Source organism: Schistocerca gregaria, chromosome X (assembly GCF_023897955.1).
Source record: "Schistocerca gregaria isolate iqSchGreg1 chromosome X, iqSchGreg1.2, whole genome shotgun sequence".
Taxonomy (NCBI): domain Eukaryota; kingdom Metazoa; phylum Arthropoda; class Insecta; order Orthoptera; family Acrididae; genus Schistocerca; species Schistocerca gregaria.
In genome coordinates this window covers 668421621-668443733 of record NC_064931.1, presented here as the reverse complement: position 1 = coordinate 668443733, position 22113 = coordinate 668421621, and the positions used below count along the sequence as shown (strand labels likewise).

The 22113-nt window shown below is 43.0% G+C and overlaps 1 protein-coding gene across 1 annotated transcript in view; it reads left to right on the top strand.

Annotated features, from left to right (window-relative positions):
• The window catches only part of LOC126298263 (serine-rich adhesin for platelets-like), a 156057-nt gene that overhangs the window by 116626 nt on the left and 17318 nt on the right, over positions 1-22113 (top strand). Inside the window, exons 3-4 of the mRNA XM_049989565.1 lie at positions 89-4419; positions 8403-8655. Of these exons, the coding sequence (XP_049845522.1) occupies positions 89-4419; positions 8403-8655 (4584 nt within the window). The remainder of the gene's footprint in view (positions 1-88; positions 4420-8402; positions 8656-22113) is intronic.

Genomic DNA, 22113 nt, shown 5'->3' with positions numbered 1-22113 from the left:
ACTGATACTACAGTTACAGATGCTTCAACATCAGAACAATGGACAACAGAAAGCTCAACTGCAACAGAAGGCACAGATACAACGCCAGATGCAACAGAGTCTACTACTGATGACATAACGAGTACTAGTACTTCTGCTTCGACTGAACCATCTACAGAAGATTCATCTGTCCCTACTTCATCAGAGTCCACAACTGATACTACAGTTACAGAAACTTCAACATCAGAGCAATCGACAACACAAGGCTCAACTGCAACAGAAGGCACAGATACAACGCCAGATGCAACAGAGTCTACTACTGATGACATAACGAGTACTAGTACTTCTGCTTCGACTGAACCATCTACAGAAGATTCATCTGTCCCTACTTCGTCAGAGTCCACAACTGATACTACAGTTACAGAAGCTTCAACCTCAGAGCCATCGACAACACAAGGCTCAACTGCAACAGAAGACACAGATACAACGCCACATTCAACAGAGTCTACTACTGATGACATAACGAGTACTAGTACTTCTGCTTCGACTGAACCATCTACAGAAGATTCATCTGTCCCTACTTCATCAGAGTCCACAACTGATACTACAGTTATAGAAACTTCAACATCAGAGCAATCGACAACACAAGGCTCAACTGCAACAGAAGACACAGATACAACGCCACATTCAACAGAGTCTACTACTGATGACATAACGAGTACTAGTACTTCTGCTTCGACTGAACCATCTACAGAAGATTCATCTGTCCCTACTTCATCAGAGTCCACAACTGATACTACAGTTACAGAAACTTCAACATCTGAGCAATCGACAACACAAGGCTCAACTGCAACAGAAGACACAGATACAACGCCAGATGCAACAGAGTCTACTACTGATGACATAACGAGTACTAGTACTTCTGCTTCGACTGAACCATCTACAGAAGATTCATCTGTCCCTACTTCATCAGAGTCCACAACTGATACTACAGTTACAGAAACTTCAACATCTGAGCAATCGACAACAGAAGGCTCAACTGCAACAGAAGACACAGATACAACGCCAGATGCAACAGAGTCTACTACTGATGACATAACGAGTACTAGTACTTCTGCTTCGACTGAATCATCTACAGAAGTTTCATCTGTCCCTACTTCATCAGAGTCCACAACTGATACTACAGTTACAGACACTTCAACATCAGAGCAATCGACAACACAAGGCTCAACTTCAACAGAAGACACAGATACAACGCCAGATGCAACAGAGTCTACTACCGATGACATAACGAGTACTAGTACTTCTCCTTCGACTGAACCATCTACAGAAGATTCATCTGTCCCTACTTCATCAGAGTCCACAACTGACACTACAGTTAAAGAAACTTCAACATCAGAGCAATCGACAACACAAGGCTCAACTGCAACAGAAGACACAGATACAACGCCAGATGCAACAGAGTCTACTACTGATGACATAACGAGTACTAGTACTTCTGCTTCGACTGAACCATCTACAGAAGATTCATCTGTCCCTACTTCAGCAGAGTCCACAACTGATACTACAGTTACAGAAACTTCAACATCAGAGCAATCGACAACACAAGGCTCAACTGCAACAGAAGACACAGATACAACGCCAGATGCAACAGAGTCTACTACTGATGACATAACGAGTACTAGTACTTCTGCTTCGACTGAACCATCTACAGAAGATTCATCTGTCCCTACTTCATCAGAGTCCACAACTGATACTACAGTTACAGAAACTTCAACATCTGAGCAATCGACAACACAAGGCTCAACTGCAACAGAAGACACAGATACAACGCCAGATGCAACAGAGTCTACTACTGATGACATAACGAGTACTAGTACTTCTGCTTCGACTGAACCATCTACAGAAGATTCATCTGTCCCTACTTCATCTGAGACCACAACTGATACTACAGTTACAGATGCTTCAACATCAGAACAATGGACAACAGAAGGCTCAACTGCAACAGAAGGCACAGATACAACGCCAGATGCAACAGAGTCTACTACTGATGACATAACGAGTACTAGTACTTCTGCTTCGACTGAACCATCTACAGAAGATTCATCTGTCCCTACTTCATCAGAGTCCACAACTGATACTACAGTTACAGAAACTTCAACATCAGAGCAATCGACAACACAAGGCTCAACTGCAACAGAAGGCACAGATACAACGCCAGATGCAACAGAGTCTACTACTGATGACATAACGAGTACTAGTACTTCTGCTTCGACTGAACCATCTACAGAAGATTCATCTGTCCCTACTTCGTCAGAGTCCACAACTGATACTACAGTTACAGAAGCTTCAACCTCAGAGCCATCGACAACACAAGGCTCAACTGCAACAGAAGACACAGATACAACGCCACATTCAACAGAGTCTACTACTGATGACATAACGAGTACTAGTACTTCTGCTTCGACTGAACCATCTACAGAAGATTCATCTGTCCCTACTTCATCAGAGTCCACAACTGATACTACAGTTATAGAAACTTCAACATCAGAGCAATCGACAACACAAGGCTCAACTGCAACAGAAGACACAGATACAACGCCACATTCAACAGAGTCTACTACTGATGACATAACGAGTACTAGTACTTCTGCTTCGACTGAACCATCTACAGAAGATTCATCTGTCCCTACTTCATCAGAGTCCACAACTGATACTACAGTTACAGAAACTTCAACATCTGAGCAATCGACAACACAAGGCTCAACTGCAACAGAAGACACAGATACAACGCCAGATGCAACAGAGTCTACTACTGATGACATAACGAGTACTAGTACTTCTGCTTCGACTGAACCATCTACAGAAGATTCATCTGTCCCTACTTCATCAGAGTCCACAACTGATACTACAGTTACAGAAACTTCAACATCTGAGCAATCGACAACAGAAGGCTCAACTGCAACAGAAGACACAGATACAACGCCAGATGCAACAGAGTCTACTACTGATGACATAACGAGTACTAGTACTTCTGCTTCGACTGAATCATCTACAGAAGTTTCATCTGTCCCTACTTCATCAGAGTCCACAACTGATACTACAGTTACAGACACTTCAACATCAGAGCAATCGACAACACAAGGCTCAACTTCAACAGAAGACACAGATACAACGCCAGATGCAACAGAGTCTACTACCGATGACATAACGAGTACTAGTACTTCTCCTTCGACTGAACCATCTACAGAAGATTCATCTGTCCCTACTTCATCAGAGTCCACAACTGACACTACAGTTACAGAAACTTCAACATCAGAGCAATCGACAACACAAGGCTCAACTGCAACAGAAGGCACAGATACAACGCCAGATGCAACAGAGTCTACTACTGATGACATAACGAGTACTAGTACTTCTGCTTCGACTGAACCATCTACAGAAGATTCATCTGTCCCTACTTCATCTGAGACCACAACTGATACTACAGTTACAGAAGCTTCAACCTCAGAGCCATCGACAACAGAAGGCTCAACTGCAACAGATGACACAGATACAACGCCACATTCAACAGAGTCTACTACTGATGACATAACGAGTACTAGTACTTCTGCTTCGACTGAACCATCTACAGAAGATTCATCTGTCCCTACTTCATCAGAGTCCACAACTGATACTACAGTTACAGAAACTTCAACATCTGAGCAATCGACAACACAAGGCTCAACTTCAACAGAAGACACAGATACAACGCCAGATGCAACAGAGTCTACTACTGATGACATAACGAGTGCTAGTACTTCTCCTTCGACTGAATCATCTACAGAAGATTCATCTGTCCCTACTTCATCAGAGTCCACAACTGATACTACAGTTACAGAAACTTCAACATCAGAGCAATCGACAACACAAGGCTCAACTGCAACAGAAGACACAGATACAACGCCAGATGCAACAGAGTCTACTACTGATGACATAACGAGTACTAGTACTTCTGCTTCGACTGAACCATCTACAGAAGATTCATCTGTCCCTACTTCGTCAGAGTCCACAGCTGATACTACAGTTACAGAAACTTCTACATCAGAGCAGTCAACAACAGTAGGCTCAACTGCAACAGAAGAGACAGGTACAGCGCCAGATACAACTGTGTCCAGCCCATCATCGTCCTCAACTGAAGCTGACTCAACCACAACAACACAATCGACATCAGGAAGCTCTTCCATGTCGTCAGAATCGTCTACAGAGTCTACTACTGACCCCATTACAACAAATGTTACAAGTACGTCCACAACTGAAATTCCAGGATCCTCGACTACAACGCCAGCTCCACCGCCTCCTCTGATTCAAGGAGATGTCACGGATGAACAGAATATTACGTGCATTTCTATAACCATGTCAGTTATTATTGAAGTACCTTACATCACGACTGGTAATGAGGTATGACTTCATCGTTTATTTCTGTTCTCATTTTGGAGCGTCATTTATCGCCTGTTTTCTTACTGACTGCTTTCTTCAGGTGTTTATTTTAATTTTTATCTATATCGATCTCAAGTTAAGGTTACCATTCCTCAACTTCTTCTATGTGCCGTTAATCTCGTGTCGTATGGGGTGGGTTTTCCACAGAGATTTGCAAAATTATTTTGTTTACTTCTGTTGCTGGATGCTCTTTGTGCGTCACTTATCAAGAAAGAGGATTCGTGTGCACCATCTGTCTGCGTATTCATTATGCTTTTGTCTGTGCATGATCGTATTTTAACCAGTTGTGTGTCTTACTTCCTGAGGCGGAAAGTAGGAACTAGCCCAACATTTGTCATCATGAGCATGGAATACCGCCTGAAAACTGCAATCATGCTGGCCGGTGCTCTAGCGATTGTCATCAATCGTTTGTACGGATTCGATCCTGGTGTGGCTCTCTCGCAAGCTAGCGCGGTGAACGTTACACTCTACAAACATCCCTGATTTCCATACTCGGTAACATGTGTTAAGACATTGCACATCTGTTTTTGTTGGGGAATTTAATTTCTTTCTTACAACCGAGCTGACCACTCAACTACAGAAACGGGCTCTGAAGTTACGAACTTCACGCCACTGATCGTACACAGTAACAGACGTGAAGTATCATTAAATGAATCATGGTAGTACACCATATACATAAGAACACACCTGTTACTTCACTTTCGCCTTTTCCTTTGTTTGTACACTGAGGTGACAAAAGTCACGGGATAACTCCTCCTAATATCGTGTCGGACCTTCTTCTGTAGTGCAGCAACGCGACGTAGCATGGACTAGACAAGTCGATGGAAGTCCCTTGCGGAAATATTGAGCCATGAGTTCTCTATAACCGTTCTTCGTTGCAAAACTGTTGCTGGTGTACGATTTTGTGAACGAACTGACCTATCGGTTATGTTCCATAAATATTTAATGGGATTCATGTAGGGTGGTCTGGTTGGTCAAATAATTCGCTCGAATAGTCCAGAATGTTTTTCAAACCAATCGCGAAGGGTTGTGGCCTGGTGACATGGCGCATCGTTATTTGGGAACATGATGTCTATGGATGGCTGAGAATGGGCTCCAAGGAGCCGAACATAACCATTTACAGTCAATGATCAGTTTCGGTGGACCAGAGGACCCAGTCAATTCCATGTAAACACAGCCTACATTATTATGGAACCACCACCAGCTAGCACAGTGCCTTATTGACAACTTGCGTCTATGGCTTCGTGGGGTCTGCGCCACACTCGATCCCAACCATCAGGTTTTATCAACTGAAATCGTTACTCATTCGACCAGGCCACGGTTTTCCAGTTGAATAGGGTCCAACCGATATGGTCCGAGCCCAGGCGCTGCAGGCGATTTCGTGCCGTTAGCAAAGGCACTCACATCGGTCGTCTGCTGCAATAGCACATTAATGTCGGATTTCGCCGCACTGACGTAACGGATACGTTCGTCATACGTCCCACATTTCTGTAATTATTTTATGCAGTGTTGCTTGTTTGTTAACACTGACAACTCCACGTGCACGCTATTGCTCTCGGTCGTTAAGTGAAGGCCGTCGGCCACTGCGTTGTCCGTGCTGAGAGGTAATGCCTGAAATTTGGTATTCTCGCCACACTATTCACACTGTGGATCATGAAATACTGAAGTTCCTGACAATTTCCGAAGTGGAATTTCCGCATACAAAATCTGTTAATTCCCGTCGTGCGGTCATAATCACGTCGGAAAACCGTTTGCGTGAATCGCCTGAGTACAAATGACTACTCCGCCAATGTGCTGCCCTTTCATACCTTGTGTACGCGATACTGCCGCCATATGTATATGTGCAAATCGCTGTCCCATGATTTTAGACACCTCAGTGTAAATCAAATTTAGAACCATCGCTACAGTTTTGAGATCAGTTAATTAAATGTCCTTACAGCAAGTACTTTGAAGTACAGGTTTCTTTTATAAGATGGTGGTGGTCCCTCTTTTTATGTGACACACCACCGGCCGCTATGGCCGAGCGGTTCTAGGCGCTTCAGTCGGGAACTGCTCGACCGCTACGGTCACCGGTTCGAATACTGCCACGGGCATGGATGTGTGTGATGTCCTTAGGTCAGTTAGGTTTAAGTAGTTCTAAGTTCTAGGGACTGGTGACCTCAGATGTTAAGTCTCATAGTGCTCAGAGTCATTTGAACCATTTTTTATGGGACACACCATATGGCAGCCACCTCAAGTAGCATTCCTCTAATTCTTGCAGCCTAGGAGTTACGAGGTGTGTTAGACCTTAATTCTGGATAGAGTCCCCTGTGCTTCGTCCTTCATCGCCAGATCAAGCTGAAAAACCCCTGCTGGCAGCTACTCCGTCCCGTATCTTCCCAACACATAGTGAAGAGTTTCCACCTCTGGCAATCTTCTGCCTGCCTCTGACACAAATGACCCACTATTTTTGCCCAGCCACCACTCTGGTGTCCCCAACACGACATGCCCTCATTGTTCGTCCTTACCCTACTTATTTACGTCAATAACTTAGATCCTAGCATGGTTCGGAACAGCAATAAGATTTTGTTGTTTTTTTCTTTGACTAAAACAAAACATTACAATTTCATGTTGTTCTAAGTGTAATACATAAGAATTTACGTTATATGAGAAAAGAACTCTGTTAAATTTGCCTCTCAGGTTTTCTGCGAATGACAGACTTCTTGTCTGATGTTAGTGATGTTCGTACCATTATCTCTTTGGCTGCTACGTAGAAGACCCGAAAGCATCTATGTTTCTATCCTTTCATATTATTGTGGCATATTTTATAGCTTTTGAGAAAAAAAATATTATGTCAGATTATACGAGGGGCATTCAATAATTAAAGAGACAAATTGATGTAGAAATGAAACAGTTTGTAGGAGGAGTGTTGTACTTTCACGACTTTAGTTAGCATCGCTGGGGGGACCTGACAACAACTGTCGGAGTCCCGTTTTTTTTCTGAAGGTGAAAAACCGATTAAAATCTTTTCTCGAACCGCCTGGTGAAAGTCGTATGAACAGTGGATATTTTTATAAATAAGTCAAAGAGTTCAAAAACGATTGAATTTCAATAACTGACGAATAATGTCCTGTCCGACCAGCTGAAGTGTTAACTCCTTCGCTTGAGACCCCCATTGATGACATTATTCGTGAAGATCGAAGCATTACACTTGAACATATAGCGAAGCCAGTTGCAATAGGAGTTGACACAGTGCATAAGTTATCAGTAACAATCTGAAGTACAGTAAAACATGTGCAAGGTGTGTCTCGAAAGAGGTAACGCAGCAAGACAAGGAGACAAAACTCAAAGTGTATACAGACTTGAAAGAAGGGGCTGAAAGGAAGCTGACCCTTATCGAAACGAGATTTTAACGTGTGATGGATCTTAGTTTCATCATTTTGAACCTGAATCAAAAAGACAAAGCACGGAATGGGAGCACGCCAGCTCACCCGTCTGATAGAAATTCGTAACGCATGTATCAACGGGAAAAGTCATGTTGACTGTCTTTTGAGATGGTGCTTAGTTGAAAGATTAGAGATTATGTTGAGAAGCAGTATACGTCTCATTGTATAAAAACACAAAGTTTTTTCTGCATCACTCTGTCTCTTCAATTACTGAAAGTCCCTCATACAACAACTGTGTTGTGCTTCTGTTTCGTCATACTACTCAGATCAAAGTTTACATACTCGGTACAGTCAAACGACGCACTTGATAAGCATGCTTTATAAATCTCAGGATCAATGTCACCGTAAATATCACTATGTAAATATAACATCATATTCTGTGCTCTTCTGTCATATAATGTTGGTTTTCGTCGCCACCAGCAGACCGCTAGAATTTATCGTTTCTTGCGTGAAGTCAGCCACTGAAATTCTTAATCGATCTATGTGAGCAAGAGGTTAACATTTCTGTTTGTGTTTCAGCACAAGACGGCGAATGTAACAGTTCCCGAAAATGCTGAAATTACTGGAAATTGTGGCGAGGAAATCCAAAACGTTTCAATTGTCTGGGATCCTCCAACAACACAGAAACGTTGGCGAAGGGAGATTCCGAAAGACAAGAATCATTTACTAATGAGTATACAAAAGTCTGCAGATGGTCAGCGATACCATATTGGTAGCGCTGAAATAATGGTTATCCTGGACCCTGTCAACTTCCCAGACGCTAAGGATCGAGGTAAGGGACACAGCAAACTTCAACGAATCTACGTTGTGAGTAAATTATATTACAAAGTTCTAAAACTTTTTACTTGAGCGTGACATATTTTTGCAAGTACCGTGAAGCAAATAGATACGAATCAGCGTGTTATCGGGGCACTACTTTAGTATTTTAACTAATAAGTCATCAGAATGGATCGCCGTGGAGAACATGCAGAGTATTTCGACAACAGACAAACTTGTTATTACGAACGAAGTGCACTGATAGGTTAACAGTTGAAGCTATTTTTTTATTTTTTTAATCCAATCCCCAGCTTACTGTAAGAGTTACTTGAGGCGGGTCAACAATGTTATCGCATCGGTGTGTCTTTGTTCGTACATCCACTAACATGATCAATTTACGACAAGGTAGACGAAGCAAGTGGAAATGTCTAAGGACAGAGGAAGAAAGTACCACAGAGTCCGCTGTGTACTCGTACACGGCTGCGACGAGGGTTATTTGCCTCTAGCGCAACTTTGTACTTGCATTAAGGATATGTTGGTAACTGGATAAAGTTAGTGAGAGTTCTCCATGTTGTCGGGCTCCAGCTTCACCAACTCCAGCGGGCTCCTGTTGTTGCTGTGCAGCTGGAAAGCAGAGCAGCGCAGCGCAGGACACGCAGGTTGGCTAAAGTGTGACGGGGCAGCATAGTGCAGCCCTGGGGCGGACACCGGGGACAATATTTAATGCAACTGTTCAAATAGCACTGTTACACCGTGGTACCGATCAAGAAAATGAAACGTCTGCAATGGATCCAAGCAATAATTCGCCCATAGAAAGTGTGTTTTCACCTCTCACCTCGTTTTCGGATAGTATTAATTAAACTATTCAGCTTAATTACAATATTTTTCTCCTTGGTGTTACAATTTCAGTAATTTTAAACAAACTAACAATATACGCCCATTATCGGTATAATAGTTAGCCTCCAAGTTCCGTCTGGTACACCATTACGCTTAGGCAGCTCCATGTCGTCAGTGTGTTATTCGCGAGCTTGCAACATATTCGTTCCCTCGGAATGTTCCGCCACAACCACTCGGCTCTACAGCTGTGATCCAGTTTAGAAAGCACGTGCCTCTAGAAACAGTGCTGTCCTTCACTGCCTGGCTGCGCTTGCCTGTGTCCCAGCCATACTCTCGGCCTTATTACAAGGGTAAAACCCAAACTCGGATGGCTTAAACCGAATAAAACTTATTTCAAAATACGAATACGTGTCTGGTTTATCACCAGCCAGGGTCATTTTTAATTAAGTTTTACATTTGTGCATAATCGATGACTAAATGTTAACGAATCCGAGTCTACATAAGCGTAAATTGCTGAGGAAACAACAGAATGTAACAGACAGTTATAACCACCAGAGTCATAAAAGTCATAAATCAGGTCTTGTTTGGTAAAAAGCTTAACATTTTCTTGAAACAAAATACACTGGCTGACCAAAAAAGTGAAACATCCAGAAGATATAGTCGAATGTCAATGTAACATCATACAAGGTTTGATCAGACAGTAACGGAATTTTTTTTTTAATTTGACGGGCTTTATACATCCGATTTACAAAAAAAAAAAATATCTTGTTGATACTCCTGTTCCTGATGTATGATTGCATTTTCAACTGTTATGAATATTTAGTTTATTGTTGAAAGTCGAAAAGGATATACGTGTCTTCGAGTGCTCGTCGAATTTTTGTTTTTGAGAAAGATGGATCAAAGAATTTGCATCAAATTTTGCTAGAAAAATGGAATAAAGCGCAGTACCGTTTTCGAAACGTGACTATGGATTTGGTCGAATCTACTGTGAGTAAGGCAAGAGTTTAGGAGTGGTATAAACATTCTGTAAGAGGGTCAAGATGTTGAAGACGACGACCGCCCCGAACGCCCTAGCACATCAATTACTGACGACAATGTGGAAGAAGTAAAGAAAATGGTTCTGAAAACTCGCCGAATCTCCATCAGAGAGGGTTCTGATGACATCGGCATACCATTTGGCCCAAGCAAATAAATTTTTTTGGAGGTTTTGGACATGAAACGTGTAGCAGCAAAGTTTATTCAGAACTTGAATTTCGACCAAAAACCAAGTCGCTTGTACATCGCTCAGGAATTACTGAATGAAGTCGACAACGATCCATAACTTCTAAAGAAGGTCATAACAGATGATTAAACATCGGTACGCGGTTATGACGTCGAAACCAAGGCCCAATCGTCCCTATGGAAACTGCCTGAGGAGCCAAGACCGAAAAAAATCCACAAGTTCGATCACATGTGAAGTTCTTCTCGTTGTTTTCTTAGATTACAATGGGATAGTGCATCACGAGTTCTTACCTTATGATCGTACGGTCAATAAGTAGTACTACGTCGAAGTTATGCATCGTTTGCGTGAAGTAACCGGAAGAAAATTACGCGAATTGGGGCAAAAACCACTCGTGGAAATTGCATCATGATAATACTCCTGCTCACACATCAATGCTTATTCGCGATTTTTTGGCAGAAAACAAAACCGTTATGTTGCCTCAGTCGCCGTATCCGCGAATGTGGCCCCCTGAGACTTCTTTCTACTCCCGAAGCTGAAGAGAACCATGAAAGGAGGTCATTTTGCCACCACTGATGACATAAAAACAGAATCGCTGAAGGAGCTGAACACAATAACGTAAAGTGAGTTCCAGAAGTGCTACCAAGATTGCAAAAAGCCCTCGCACAAGTGTATCATATTTAAGGGATAGTAGTTTGGAGGGGACAAAATTGATGCTGATGAATAAATAAAGATTCCTCAAGAAAAACAAAAATTCCCGTTACTTCTTGACCACACCTCGTACATGTACTCACCATCGATTCCGATGTAAATGACTAGAGTAGCAGTTACTCTGACAGGTAGAACGGTCACCAGAGTGCATTACTGTTGTTAATGTTTAGCGTTTTTCCCAGGCCTGGTAGAGTACACGGTGTTAATAATTAAAGTTCCAGTTTGAAAACGCTGTAGAAAGAGAATCACTGCTCAGAATTACGTCAAATTTGAACGGCACGTTATTGACGCTGGGAGAGGAGGAATGTAAAAAAAAAAAAAAATACGGAAGTTTTACCAATTAATGACGTAAACGAGGTCGGCTACAAATCGCAATACAACGGCTATTGTTTGAGTTACACATTACACCACCCGCACTGTTCAATGTGCATGACTGCACAAGTTCAGCAGTCAACAGTTGTGGCACTGTCGGTTAGGTAAGCCCGATCACCATGGCAAGGTCGTACCATATCGGATCGGAAAAATCGGTTTTTAAGTGTCCTGAAGCCAAAAACAGCATAAAAAGCAAAATGACATCGGCTTTTAATGGTCCTGGGTCAAAAATCCGCATAAAAAGTAGACAGTATGTTGAACAACATATCGCAGTATATCGGGTGGGCGCGGCTCTGAGGCGGAGCCGCCCCAAAATGTTTACCAAAATAAATTTCTCAATAATGTATTACAGAATTTACATTATCGTAATGCATTTCTCACATTTCCCAGACGGGAGTAAGTAACGCTAGTGAACGTTTCTAGAACTCTTGATAATCGATGTCACGCAATGCTTTTCGAACAAGTAGTAGCTAGTCTTAACGCTGCACCTTGAAATCCCGCTTAGCTCTTTGTAGCTGAGGTGTGGGGGCGTGCTTTCCTCGGAGTACAGCTCTTATGGGCGTCGCGAAGTGTCTGGTGTTCCAGCCTAAGGGTTTCCTACCGAAGTGCACACAATTTTGACCTTCCACTGCTTACATCAAAAGAGAATGGATAGAGTTGCTGAAACTTTGTTGTCGAATCCCTGTCTCCGTATATCTCTTTATGCTTTAATGTGTCTTTAATCGACGTTTAGTATTATTGTTCTGTTAGTGTTTTAGACAGCTTTTATGCTGTCCACTACTGGAATAAGTTTGCAAATATCTCGGCAGAGTCCACTAGATTACAGTAACATAAGTACACTGAAGGCCAAAAAACTGATACATCTGCCTAATATCGTGTTCGACCCCCGCGAGCACGCAGAAGTGCCGCCACACGCCTGATGTTTGAGGTAGTGCTGGACAGAACTGACACAATGAATCCTGCAGGGCTATCCATAAATCCGCAAGAGTACGAGATGGTGGAGACCTCTTCTGAACAGCACGTTGCAAGGCATTCCAGATATGCTCAATAATGTTCTTAGCTGGGGGGTTTGGTGGCCAGCGGAAGTGTTTAAACTCAGAAGAGCATTCGTGGAGCCACTCCGCAGCAATTCTGGACCTGAGGAGTATCGCATTGACCTGCTGGAATTGTCCAAGTCCGTCGGAATGGCCGGCCGGAGTGGCTGTGCGGTTCTAGGCGCTACAGTCTGGACCCGTACGACCGCTACGGTCGCAGGTTCGAATCCTGCATGGATGTGTGTGATATCCTTAGGTTAGTTAGGTTCTGATGACCTCAGAAGTTAAGTCGCATAGTGCTCAGAGCCATTTGAACCGTCGGAATGAACAATGGACATGAATGGATGTGGGTGATCGGACAGGATGCTTACGTATGTGGTAACTGTCAGAGTCGTATTTAGACATATCATGAGTCCCGTGTCATTCCAACTGCACATGTCTCACACCATTACAGAGCCTCCACCAGCTTGAACAGTCCCATGCTGACATGCGGGGTCCATGGATTCATGAGGCTCTCTCCATACCCGTATACGTCCGTCTGCTCGATACAATTTGAACGAGACTCGTCCGACTAGGCAACGTGTTTCCAGTCATCAACAGTCCAATGTCGGTGTTGATAGGCGCAGGCGAGGTGTAAAGCTTTGTGTCGTGCAGTCATCAAGGGTACACGAGTGGGCCTTCGGCGCCAAGAGCCCATATCTATGATATTTCGTTGAATGGTTTGCACGCTGTCACTTATTGATGCCCCAGCATTGGAATCTGCAGCAATTTGCGGAAGGGCTGCCCTTCTGTCACACTGAAAGATTCTCTTCTGTCGTCGTCGGTCCCATTCTGCAGGATCTTTTTCTGGACGCAGCGATGTCGGAGATTTGATGTTTACCGGATTCCTGATATTCATGGTATACTCGTGAAACGGTGGTACGGGATAATCCCCACTTCATCGCTACCTCGGAAATGCTGTGTCTCATCGCTCGTCCCCCGACTGTAACACGACGTTCAAACTCACTTAAATCTTGATAACCTGCGCCGGCCGTTGTCGCCGAGCGGTTGTAGGCGCTTCAGTCAGGAACCGCGCTGCTGCGACGGTCGCACGTTCGAAACCTGCCTCGGGCATGGATGTGTGTAATGTCCTTAGGTTTAAGTAGTTCTAAGTCTAGGGGACTGGTGACCTCAGATGTTACGTCCCATAGTGCTAAGAGGCATTTGAACATTTTGATAGCCTGCCAGTGTCGCACCAGTAACCGACCTAACAACTGCTCCAGACACTTGTCTTATATACGCGCTGCTGACCGCAGCGCCGTATTCTGCCTGTTTACATCTCTCTGTATTTGAATATGCATACCTATACCAGTTTCTTTGGCTCTTCAGTGTATTGCCACCTAGAAAAGTGTCACCAATGATTAGAGGAAAGCGCGGGCGAAACATACCCCTTGCGCGAAATATGTTCCGTTACTTTAATTTCTTTGCTTACTCAGCATACCACTAGTTCGAAAACAACACAATATGAATTCAGTGTGCAATTTATCAGGTAAAATTTTGGAACATGCAGTTAGGATGAAAGTGGAGGAACCTGGTGCGCCTAGGCCCTATGTAAATATAATAGTATACAAGCAATTTTAACAGAGCAATGTACAATGCAGCTGAATGGTTGTGTGCGCCATATCATTTGCAATGCATATTTTTATAATACACTAGTATAAATACGATAAAGACGATGGGCAAATTTGCATGACGGTTGCTCGGGTTGCTCATGTCAGCCAGTCACAACAGAAGATCCATGACGTGATGGAAACGTCACTGTTTCGTTACGAAAACTCATTAACATCATGGTTTGAGGGTACAAAACTTTAAAGGTCTGAAGTTTGGAAATTAAAATATCAAACACATTAAGCAAGCAACGAAGCTAACTTACACTGCAAAACGTTTTTTTTAGTACGATTTGTTGTGGTAAACTATGGGAAAATGTGACGTTGGGGGATAAATAAGCTACCTATAGATTTTTCCATGAAGTTAGCTTTTGATATTGTTTGGTAGTTGCTTATGAAACGGAAAGAAGACACAGTATGTAAATGTTTGGCTAGTGTGTGTTGTATCCTCCTCCTTCCGACATCTTGGTTATGGTGACAGACTGATCTGTACCACAGCCCGAGGTTGGTTTAGTTCCGGTTGATAAACGTTGTAGCCTTCCCCAGTATGGAAATCGCGAGCCGTGCCTGGTCTCGGTGGGTCATGTTCAGAATGCGTTGTGCAATGCGTGCCTTCAATTCAGCTACGTTTGTATCTGGAGCACTGACCACAACATCTTTCAGATAACCCAACAGCCAAACGTCTCACGAATTATATCCGATGATCTGGACAGTCACGCTGTAAGGAAATAACAACTGTTAATTCTGGAATTTCCGAAATGCTTCCGCAGCAACCGCTTCACTGGTTGTGCAATGTGTGGAGGAGCGTGCATAAAAATGATCCTACCCACACATCCGTGCAGTTGAAGAATTGGAATGACCTTGATGCGCAAAAGGCTTTCATACCAAAAGGTACAGGAAACAGTACCCGCAGGACTCATCTCCTAGAAAAAATATGCACCTACGATAAACGATACTGTCAACCCGCGTCACACAGTCACTTTTGCAGAATGAAGTGATATCAGCTAATGTAGGTGTATATTTTCCGTTGCCCATATTCTACTACTTTGTGTATTGACATGTCCTTGGAGATGGAAGTGAGCTTTATCTCATCACAGAATGTTCCACAGCCATTCATTGCACACTTCCACACGAGCAAGAAATTCTAGAGTGAACGTTTGTCATGCTGGCACGTCAGCAAGAAGCAACTCCTGAAATAGATCTTTTTTATGGATAGCAATGCAGCATGCGTCTTAGGATTTTATGCACCATGCTCGCAGAAATGTTCAACCTTTGGGCATGCTCTGCATGCTTACACGCCACCACTCGACCCCTCCTCTAGTGCTGTGGTCACATCTTCTACAGACGTTGTGTCAACTGTGTTCCTCCCTCTGCCACGTTGCACCTCAAAAGAACCTGTCTCTTTCAATTTCATAATCATTTTCACCAGACCCTTAACAGACATCAGACCACTGCCTTTTTTCATACCCTTGAGTGCCCAGAACTTTTGCAGGGCTACTGGCAGACAGCCACCATTCTTGTAAATGAGTTTTACCAGCAGCACGCGATCCTTCATTAAGACAGTCATGTAGGGCATCTCAGGTACAAACTGAGGAACAGCAGTGTGCTGTGCATCTGTTGGCGTGCATATTCTGACGCTTACAGCGCCATCTATTCGCAACATTTTCGTTATTTTTTTTTCATGATGTTTCCCCCTGTGTCAATAATATACTCTTCAAGTCTAACGTCATATCGAGAAGTGGTTATCTTTCTATAGCGTTTTGAAACCGGAACCTTAATTATGGACAGCCTGTAATTGAGGGGTGTAAACAGTGTCAGATGTTGAGTGATCACTGTGAAGGCCATGGAAATGCAACATCTCATTGGAGACCACATTATGAACACCTGACACTGTCTGAAGGGGTTTGATTGTGGGTCTCCATTTGGTCGGCTGGTCGAATCGTGCAACATCCAGATTTGTGGGAGTTCAGATGTGACAGTGCCCCAATGTTGGACAGCGTAGAAAGATGTCGGCAGGTATACTCGTCAGCAAGGTTCTGGTGAGCCATGTCTGGCCACCACAAGTAATAACTGTCATGTAGTGCACCAAGGACATCATATCCCCTTCAAATCTGTGACTTTCTGTGTCTTTCAGCATCATTGCTCAGACACTAGCAGCAGCTGAACTAGGGAATTACTGAGCCATGCATAAGCTTCTGTTAACTCCAGGACACAAATCACTGCTTTTGGAGTGGTGCTGTGACCAGAAAGCAAGGGCTCCTGTTAAATGACATCTCACTGCATTCAGTGATGTATCACAGTTCTTTCTCTTCCCCATGTGACCATCATTGTTAAGTATGTTAGCTATCTGGGGAGGGGTTCTATTCTTTCAGTATTTTGGAAAGTCACTTTTTTTTTTTAAACTCCTGGAACCATGATGTGGGGATCCATGGCATATAACTTCAGGTCACAGCTGGTTGTGAATGAGGGAACTCCATCTACACAATGGTACATCATGTACATCTTGCATTCTCGTGTGTTACATCTCATGCAACAGCTATCAATTGCCTGCATGATATTGAGCTACTCCTGTGACTAGCAAGATGCCAAGATCTATCCCTGATTGAACATATGTGGAGCCTGCTCAGATGTCAGCTTAGTCCCACTGCCAGTATCCAGGTTATCAAGGACCAGTTACAACAGTTATGGACTATCTTGCCTCAGGATATGGTACACTGGATTTATGACACCCTTCACAACCAAATTGGTGCATCAGTTTTTCAAACTGGGGTACTTCTCCTGTCAGACACATCATTTGAGTGGTTGGTGTGATTAAAAACATTCACCTGTCATTCATTTAGGTGCATTGACCGTGTTTGTATGCCAGTGTTGTCAGCTTCTGTGATAAGAATTTCCAAGATATTACTTAGACTGATGGGACAAATATTGCTACTTTTTCACAGCGACTCGCTGAGTTAATGAATCGTATTCTGTGATGTGTCAGTTGTGGCAGCCACAGGTGGATACCTTTGGTGCATTATGTTTCCCTCTGTGGTTGTGGTTGAGGTTTTCTGGGTTCTGGAGTCCTTTTATATAGGTAGTGGTGTTGCCAGTTTCTTGAATTCCTCCCCAGGAAGTTATAGGCGGAGCTCGAGTTGCATGTCTGCAGTATGTAAGGGAGACTAGGGCAATACTGACTCCTCAAGGGAGTTTCCAGTTTGTTTTGGAATCTGTCACTTTCATGGAAAAATTCATAGCACTTTATATGGTCCAAGAATGTTAGACACATAGCTATACCAGAAAAACTGAAAAATTTTGAATACCTCCAGCAATAAATAAACATTTTCTTAAGTCTGCAACTGGTCAGTATTTCCTGAGTACTTGGGTAGTATCAAACCCTTACAGGTAATAGCAACAATATGAAGACTCTAGAAACTAAAACTTTAATCTTCCTATGCAATACTTTGTTTCAAACCTTTATTAAGGAAACAAATTACTGGCCTGCTCAGTGACAGTCAGTCAGAAAATGACAAGAATATGCTCAGAACTAAATTGCATGACATTATCAAATAAAGAATCATGAGTGATATTGTCTTCTTTTGGAAAACAGAGTGAATTCAGTAGACTAATTAAGGATCATCAGTAATGCATCTGTTCGTTTGGGTATGACGTACACTTCTCTTTCTCAAATCTGAAGAAGGGCTTGTTGCACAAATGATTGAAGAATCTACAGCTGTTCTGCCATGAAGATAAGAGCTGCACCAATAGTGTGAATGCAGTTGCAGTTGGTAGTGTTGGTGATTGACTGCAATGAGAACTATCAGACGGATTAAGAGCAAGTCAGTTGCTAACAGTTTAATAACAGTATAATCCCAGCCATGATAGAGTGGCTGTAATTTACTGCTGAAATTAGTTGTAGAATCAACAACCTATTAAATATAGCCATAGAAGTCTACGATAGAAATGATCATCTGATGACCAGATAAACATCGTTTTTAACTTTCAGAAACTGTTTGCAAATGACATGACGGTATACAATGAGATAACAGTCTTAAAAAATTATTTGGATGTACAAGAAGACTTAATTATGTTTATCACTTGTACAGAGCAATACCTGACCCTCAACACAAATAAATTTTACACAGTATATAAAATAAACAAAAAATGTCTGAAGTCCTTTGACTATATGATCACACACTGGAATTGCTGGAGCCAACAAGTATCTAGGAGTATGCCTCTGAAATTATATATTGTAGAATTACTATAAATATATAACCATAGGGAAGAACAATGCCAAACTGGAATTAATCAGAAGAATGCTAATAAAGTGCAATTTACGCATGAAGGAAATCATTCACAGAACCTTCATTCAATAAATTCTTGTTTGTTTGTCTGGAACCCATATCAAGTTGGTTCAGAGGAAGACGTGGAAAGTATTCAAAGAAGAGTTGTGCACTTTGTCACAGATATGTTTCATTAGCATCACAGAAATGCTCATAGAACTCCAGTGGGAGTGACTACAAGCAATTTATTGGGCATTGTGTAAATCTTCACTCTCAAACTCCAAAGAACCCACTTTCCCATACAACTCTAAAAACACATAACTTCCTTTAACTTATTTATGCAATAAATACCAGAAAGAATTTAGAACCAACTTCAGTCTGAATAGCAAACATTTCAGTTGTAATACTAGCAATCCATGTGGCAGCTACATTTCTGAAACACTACAACATGAACTGAAAATTTCTGTAATATTATGAAAAGAATATATTGCTATTCACCATATAGAGGAGACGTTGAGTTGCTCACAGGCACAGCAAAAAGAGAGCCATGCATTTGAGTTTTTCACTGAAAAGCCTTCTGCCAAAGTAGAAGACACATTCACACAAGCACAATTACAGACACATGGCCACTATTTGTGGCCACTGAGGCTGGACTGTTTGTCATGAAATTTTGCTGGGCAGATCATATGATATAAAAGACAGAAAGTTTCCATGCATGTCAACAACAGTGAATAATGAAAACTTAGCAACCTGTTAGCTTTAAATATGTGGTCTCTATTGAAGTTTAATATAAGTCTGTGCTTCAGGAGTCAGAAAAGGAATAGCGAACATAGTAATGCCTCTTGAGGTAACACAAGAACATATTTCTTGAAGCCATTTCTAAAAGTTTGATTTGAAAATTAGATATTTCTGCTTTAGCAAGAACCACAACTTACCACTATTTCATAACTGTTATTTAGTTATTTATTATTATTGTTGTTGTTACTTTTCGTTACATAAAATGATGGTGAAATTCTTCTGCTTTGGCTGCAGCAAAACCTACAAAATGCACAGATAAATATAATCATTTGATATAGCTTCATTCTTTTTTTTAGATTCTATAATGTATTTTAAGCTGTCTCATGAGAATGTGTTACACACCCTATCATCTTTCCTTGTGAAAGATAATGTGCCAACAGACTTATCACAGTAGTGCTCATTTATCTCATAAGAATGATGTAACCTTTGGCTTCTTCTCTGTACTGAACTTGCTCCAAACCACAATCCATGCCCTGAAAACAATAAACCAGTGTATGGGTTTCCTCCCACTCTTAAACAGTCCCCATTTTAGATACTTAATCATGCCAGTGTCACTACTAAAGCAGTTGAAATTTCATCAGCTAAATATTATTGTTCTTCTTTGTACATCCTCACAGTCAAATTCTAAACATGATTATTATGGAGCCCACAGGTAACTTCAGCAGTCCAAACAAACCCCAGAGCAGTATACCTCTTGCTTCAGGTTTCTTGAGCACTCTTTCAGTAGTCTCATTATTTGGAAGAGAACTTGTTTGCTTCACAGACTTTCTCTCATATGAAGTTGGCAATCCAGTGTATTATGTTGCCTCTGGGTTCTGTAATTTTTTTTTTTTACATTTAAGAGGTGACTTCCTAAATTTTACTGCAATGTAGAAAATTTTTAAAATAGGTTCTTTCTATATTTATAGTCAATTTCTGTTATTTGGTGATGTCTGTAATCCAGGAAGGATTTCCTAAAAATTTTGCGATATGATAATTTTCTTACCCTGCCACAAACTGTAAGATCTTCCGAAAATAGTCTAACATTAGAGTTGGTACCACAGTGTATGTATACAGTATATTACAAATATATGCAGAGGCAACAAGAAGGGCACCCACCAGCCCTTAAATTAACTATGCCAAATCCATTAACAACAATGCTGCCCCTGCTCTGATGCAAGATAAAGCTATAAGAAAAAGAAAAAGATATTACAAATACACTCCTGGAAATTGAAATAAGAACACCGTGAATTCATTGTCCCAGGAAGGGGAAACTTTATTGACACATTCCTGGGGTCAGATACATCACATGATCATACTGACAGAACCACAGGCACATAGACACACGCAACAGAGCATGCACAATGTCGGCACTAGTACAGTGTATATCCACCTTTCGCAGCAATGCAGGCTGCTATTCTCCCATGGAGACGATCGTAGAGATGCTGGATGTAGTCCTGTGGAACGTCTTGCCATGCCATTTCCACCTGGCGCCTCAGTTGGACCAGCGTTCGTGCTGGACGTGCAGACCGCGTGAGACGACGCTTCATCCAGTCCCAAACATGCTCAATGGGGAACAGATCCGGAGATCTTGCTGGCCAGGGTAGTTGACTTACACCTTCTAGAGCACGTTGGGTGGCACGGGATACATGCGGATGTGCATTGTCCTGTTGGAACAGCAAGTTCCCTTGCCGGTCTAGGAATGGTAGAACGATGGGTTCGATGACGGTTTGGATGTACCGTGCACTATTCAGTGTCCCCTCGATGGTCACCGGAGGTGTACGGCCAGTGTAGGAGATCGCTCCCCACACCATGATGCCGGGTGTTGGCCCTGTGTGTCTCGGTCGTATGCAGTCCTGATTGTGGCGCTCACCTGCACGGCGCCAAACACGTATAGGACCATTATTGGCACCAAGGCAGAAGCGACCCTCATCGCTGAAGACGACACGTCTCCATTCGTCCCTCCATTCACGCCTGTCGTGACACCACTGGAGGCGGGCTGCACGATGTTGGGGCGTGAGCGGAAGACGGCTTAACGGTGTGTGGGACCGTAGCCCAGCTTCATGGAGAGGGTTGCGAATGGTCCTCGCCGATACCCCAGGAGCAACAGTGTCCCTAATTTGCTGGGAAGTGGCGGGCGGTCCCCTACGGCACTGCGTAGGAACCTACGGTCTTGGCGTGCATCCGTGCGTCGCTGCGGTCCGGTCCCAGGTCGACGGGCACGTGCACCTTCCGCCGACCACTGGCGACAACATCGATGTACTGTGGAGACCTGACGCCCCACGTGTTGAGCAATTCGGCGGTACGTCCACCCGGCCTCCCGCATGCCCACTATACGCCCTCGCTCAAAGTCCGTCAGCTGCACACACACAGTTCACGTCCACTGAGTCGCGGCATGCTACCAGTGTTAAAGACTGCGATGGAGCTCCGTATGCCACGGCAAACTGGCTGACACTGACGGCGGCGGTGCACAAATGCTGCCCAGCTAGCGCCATTCGACGGCCAACACCGCGGTTCCTGGTGTGTCTGCTGTGCCGTGCGTGTGATCATTGCTTGTACAGCCCTCTCGCAGTGTCCGGAGCAAGTATGGTGGGTCTGACACACCGGTGTCAATGT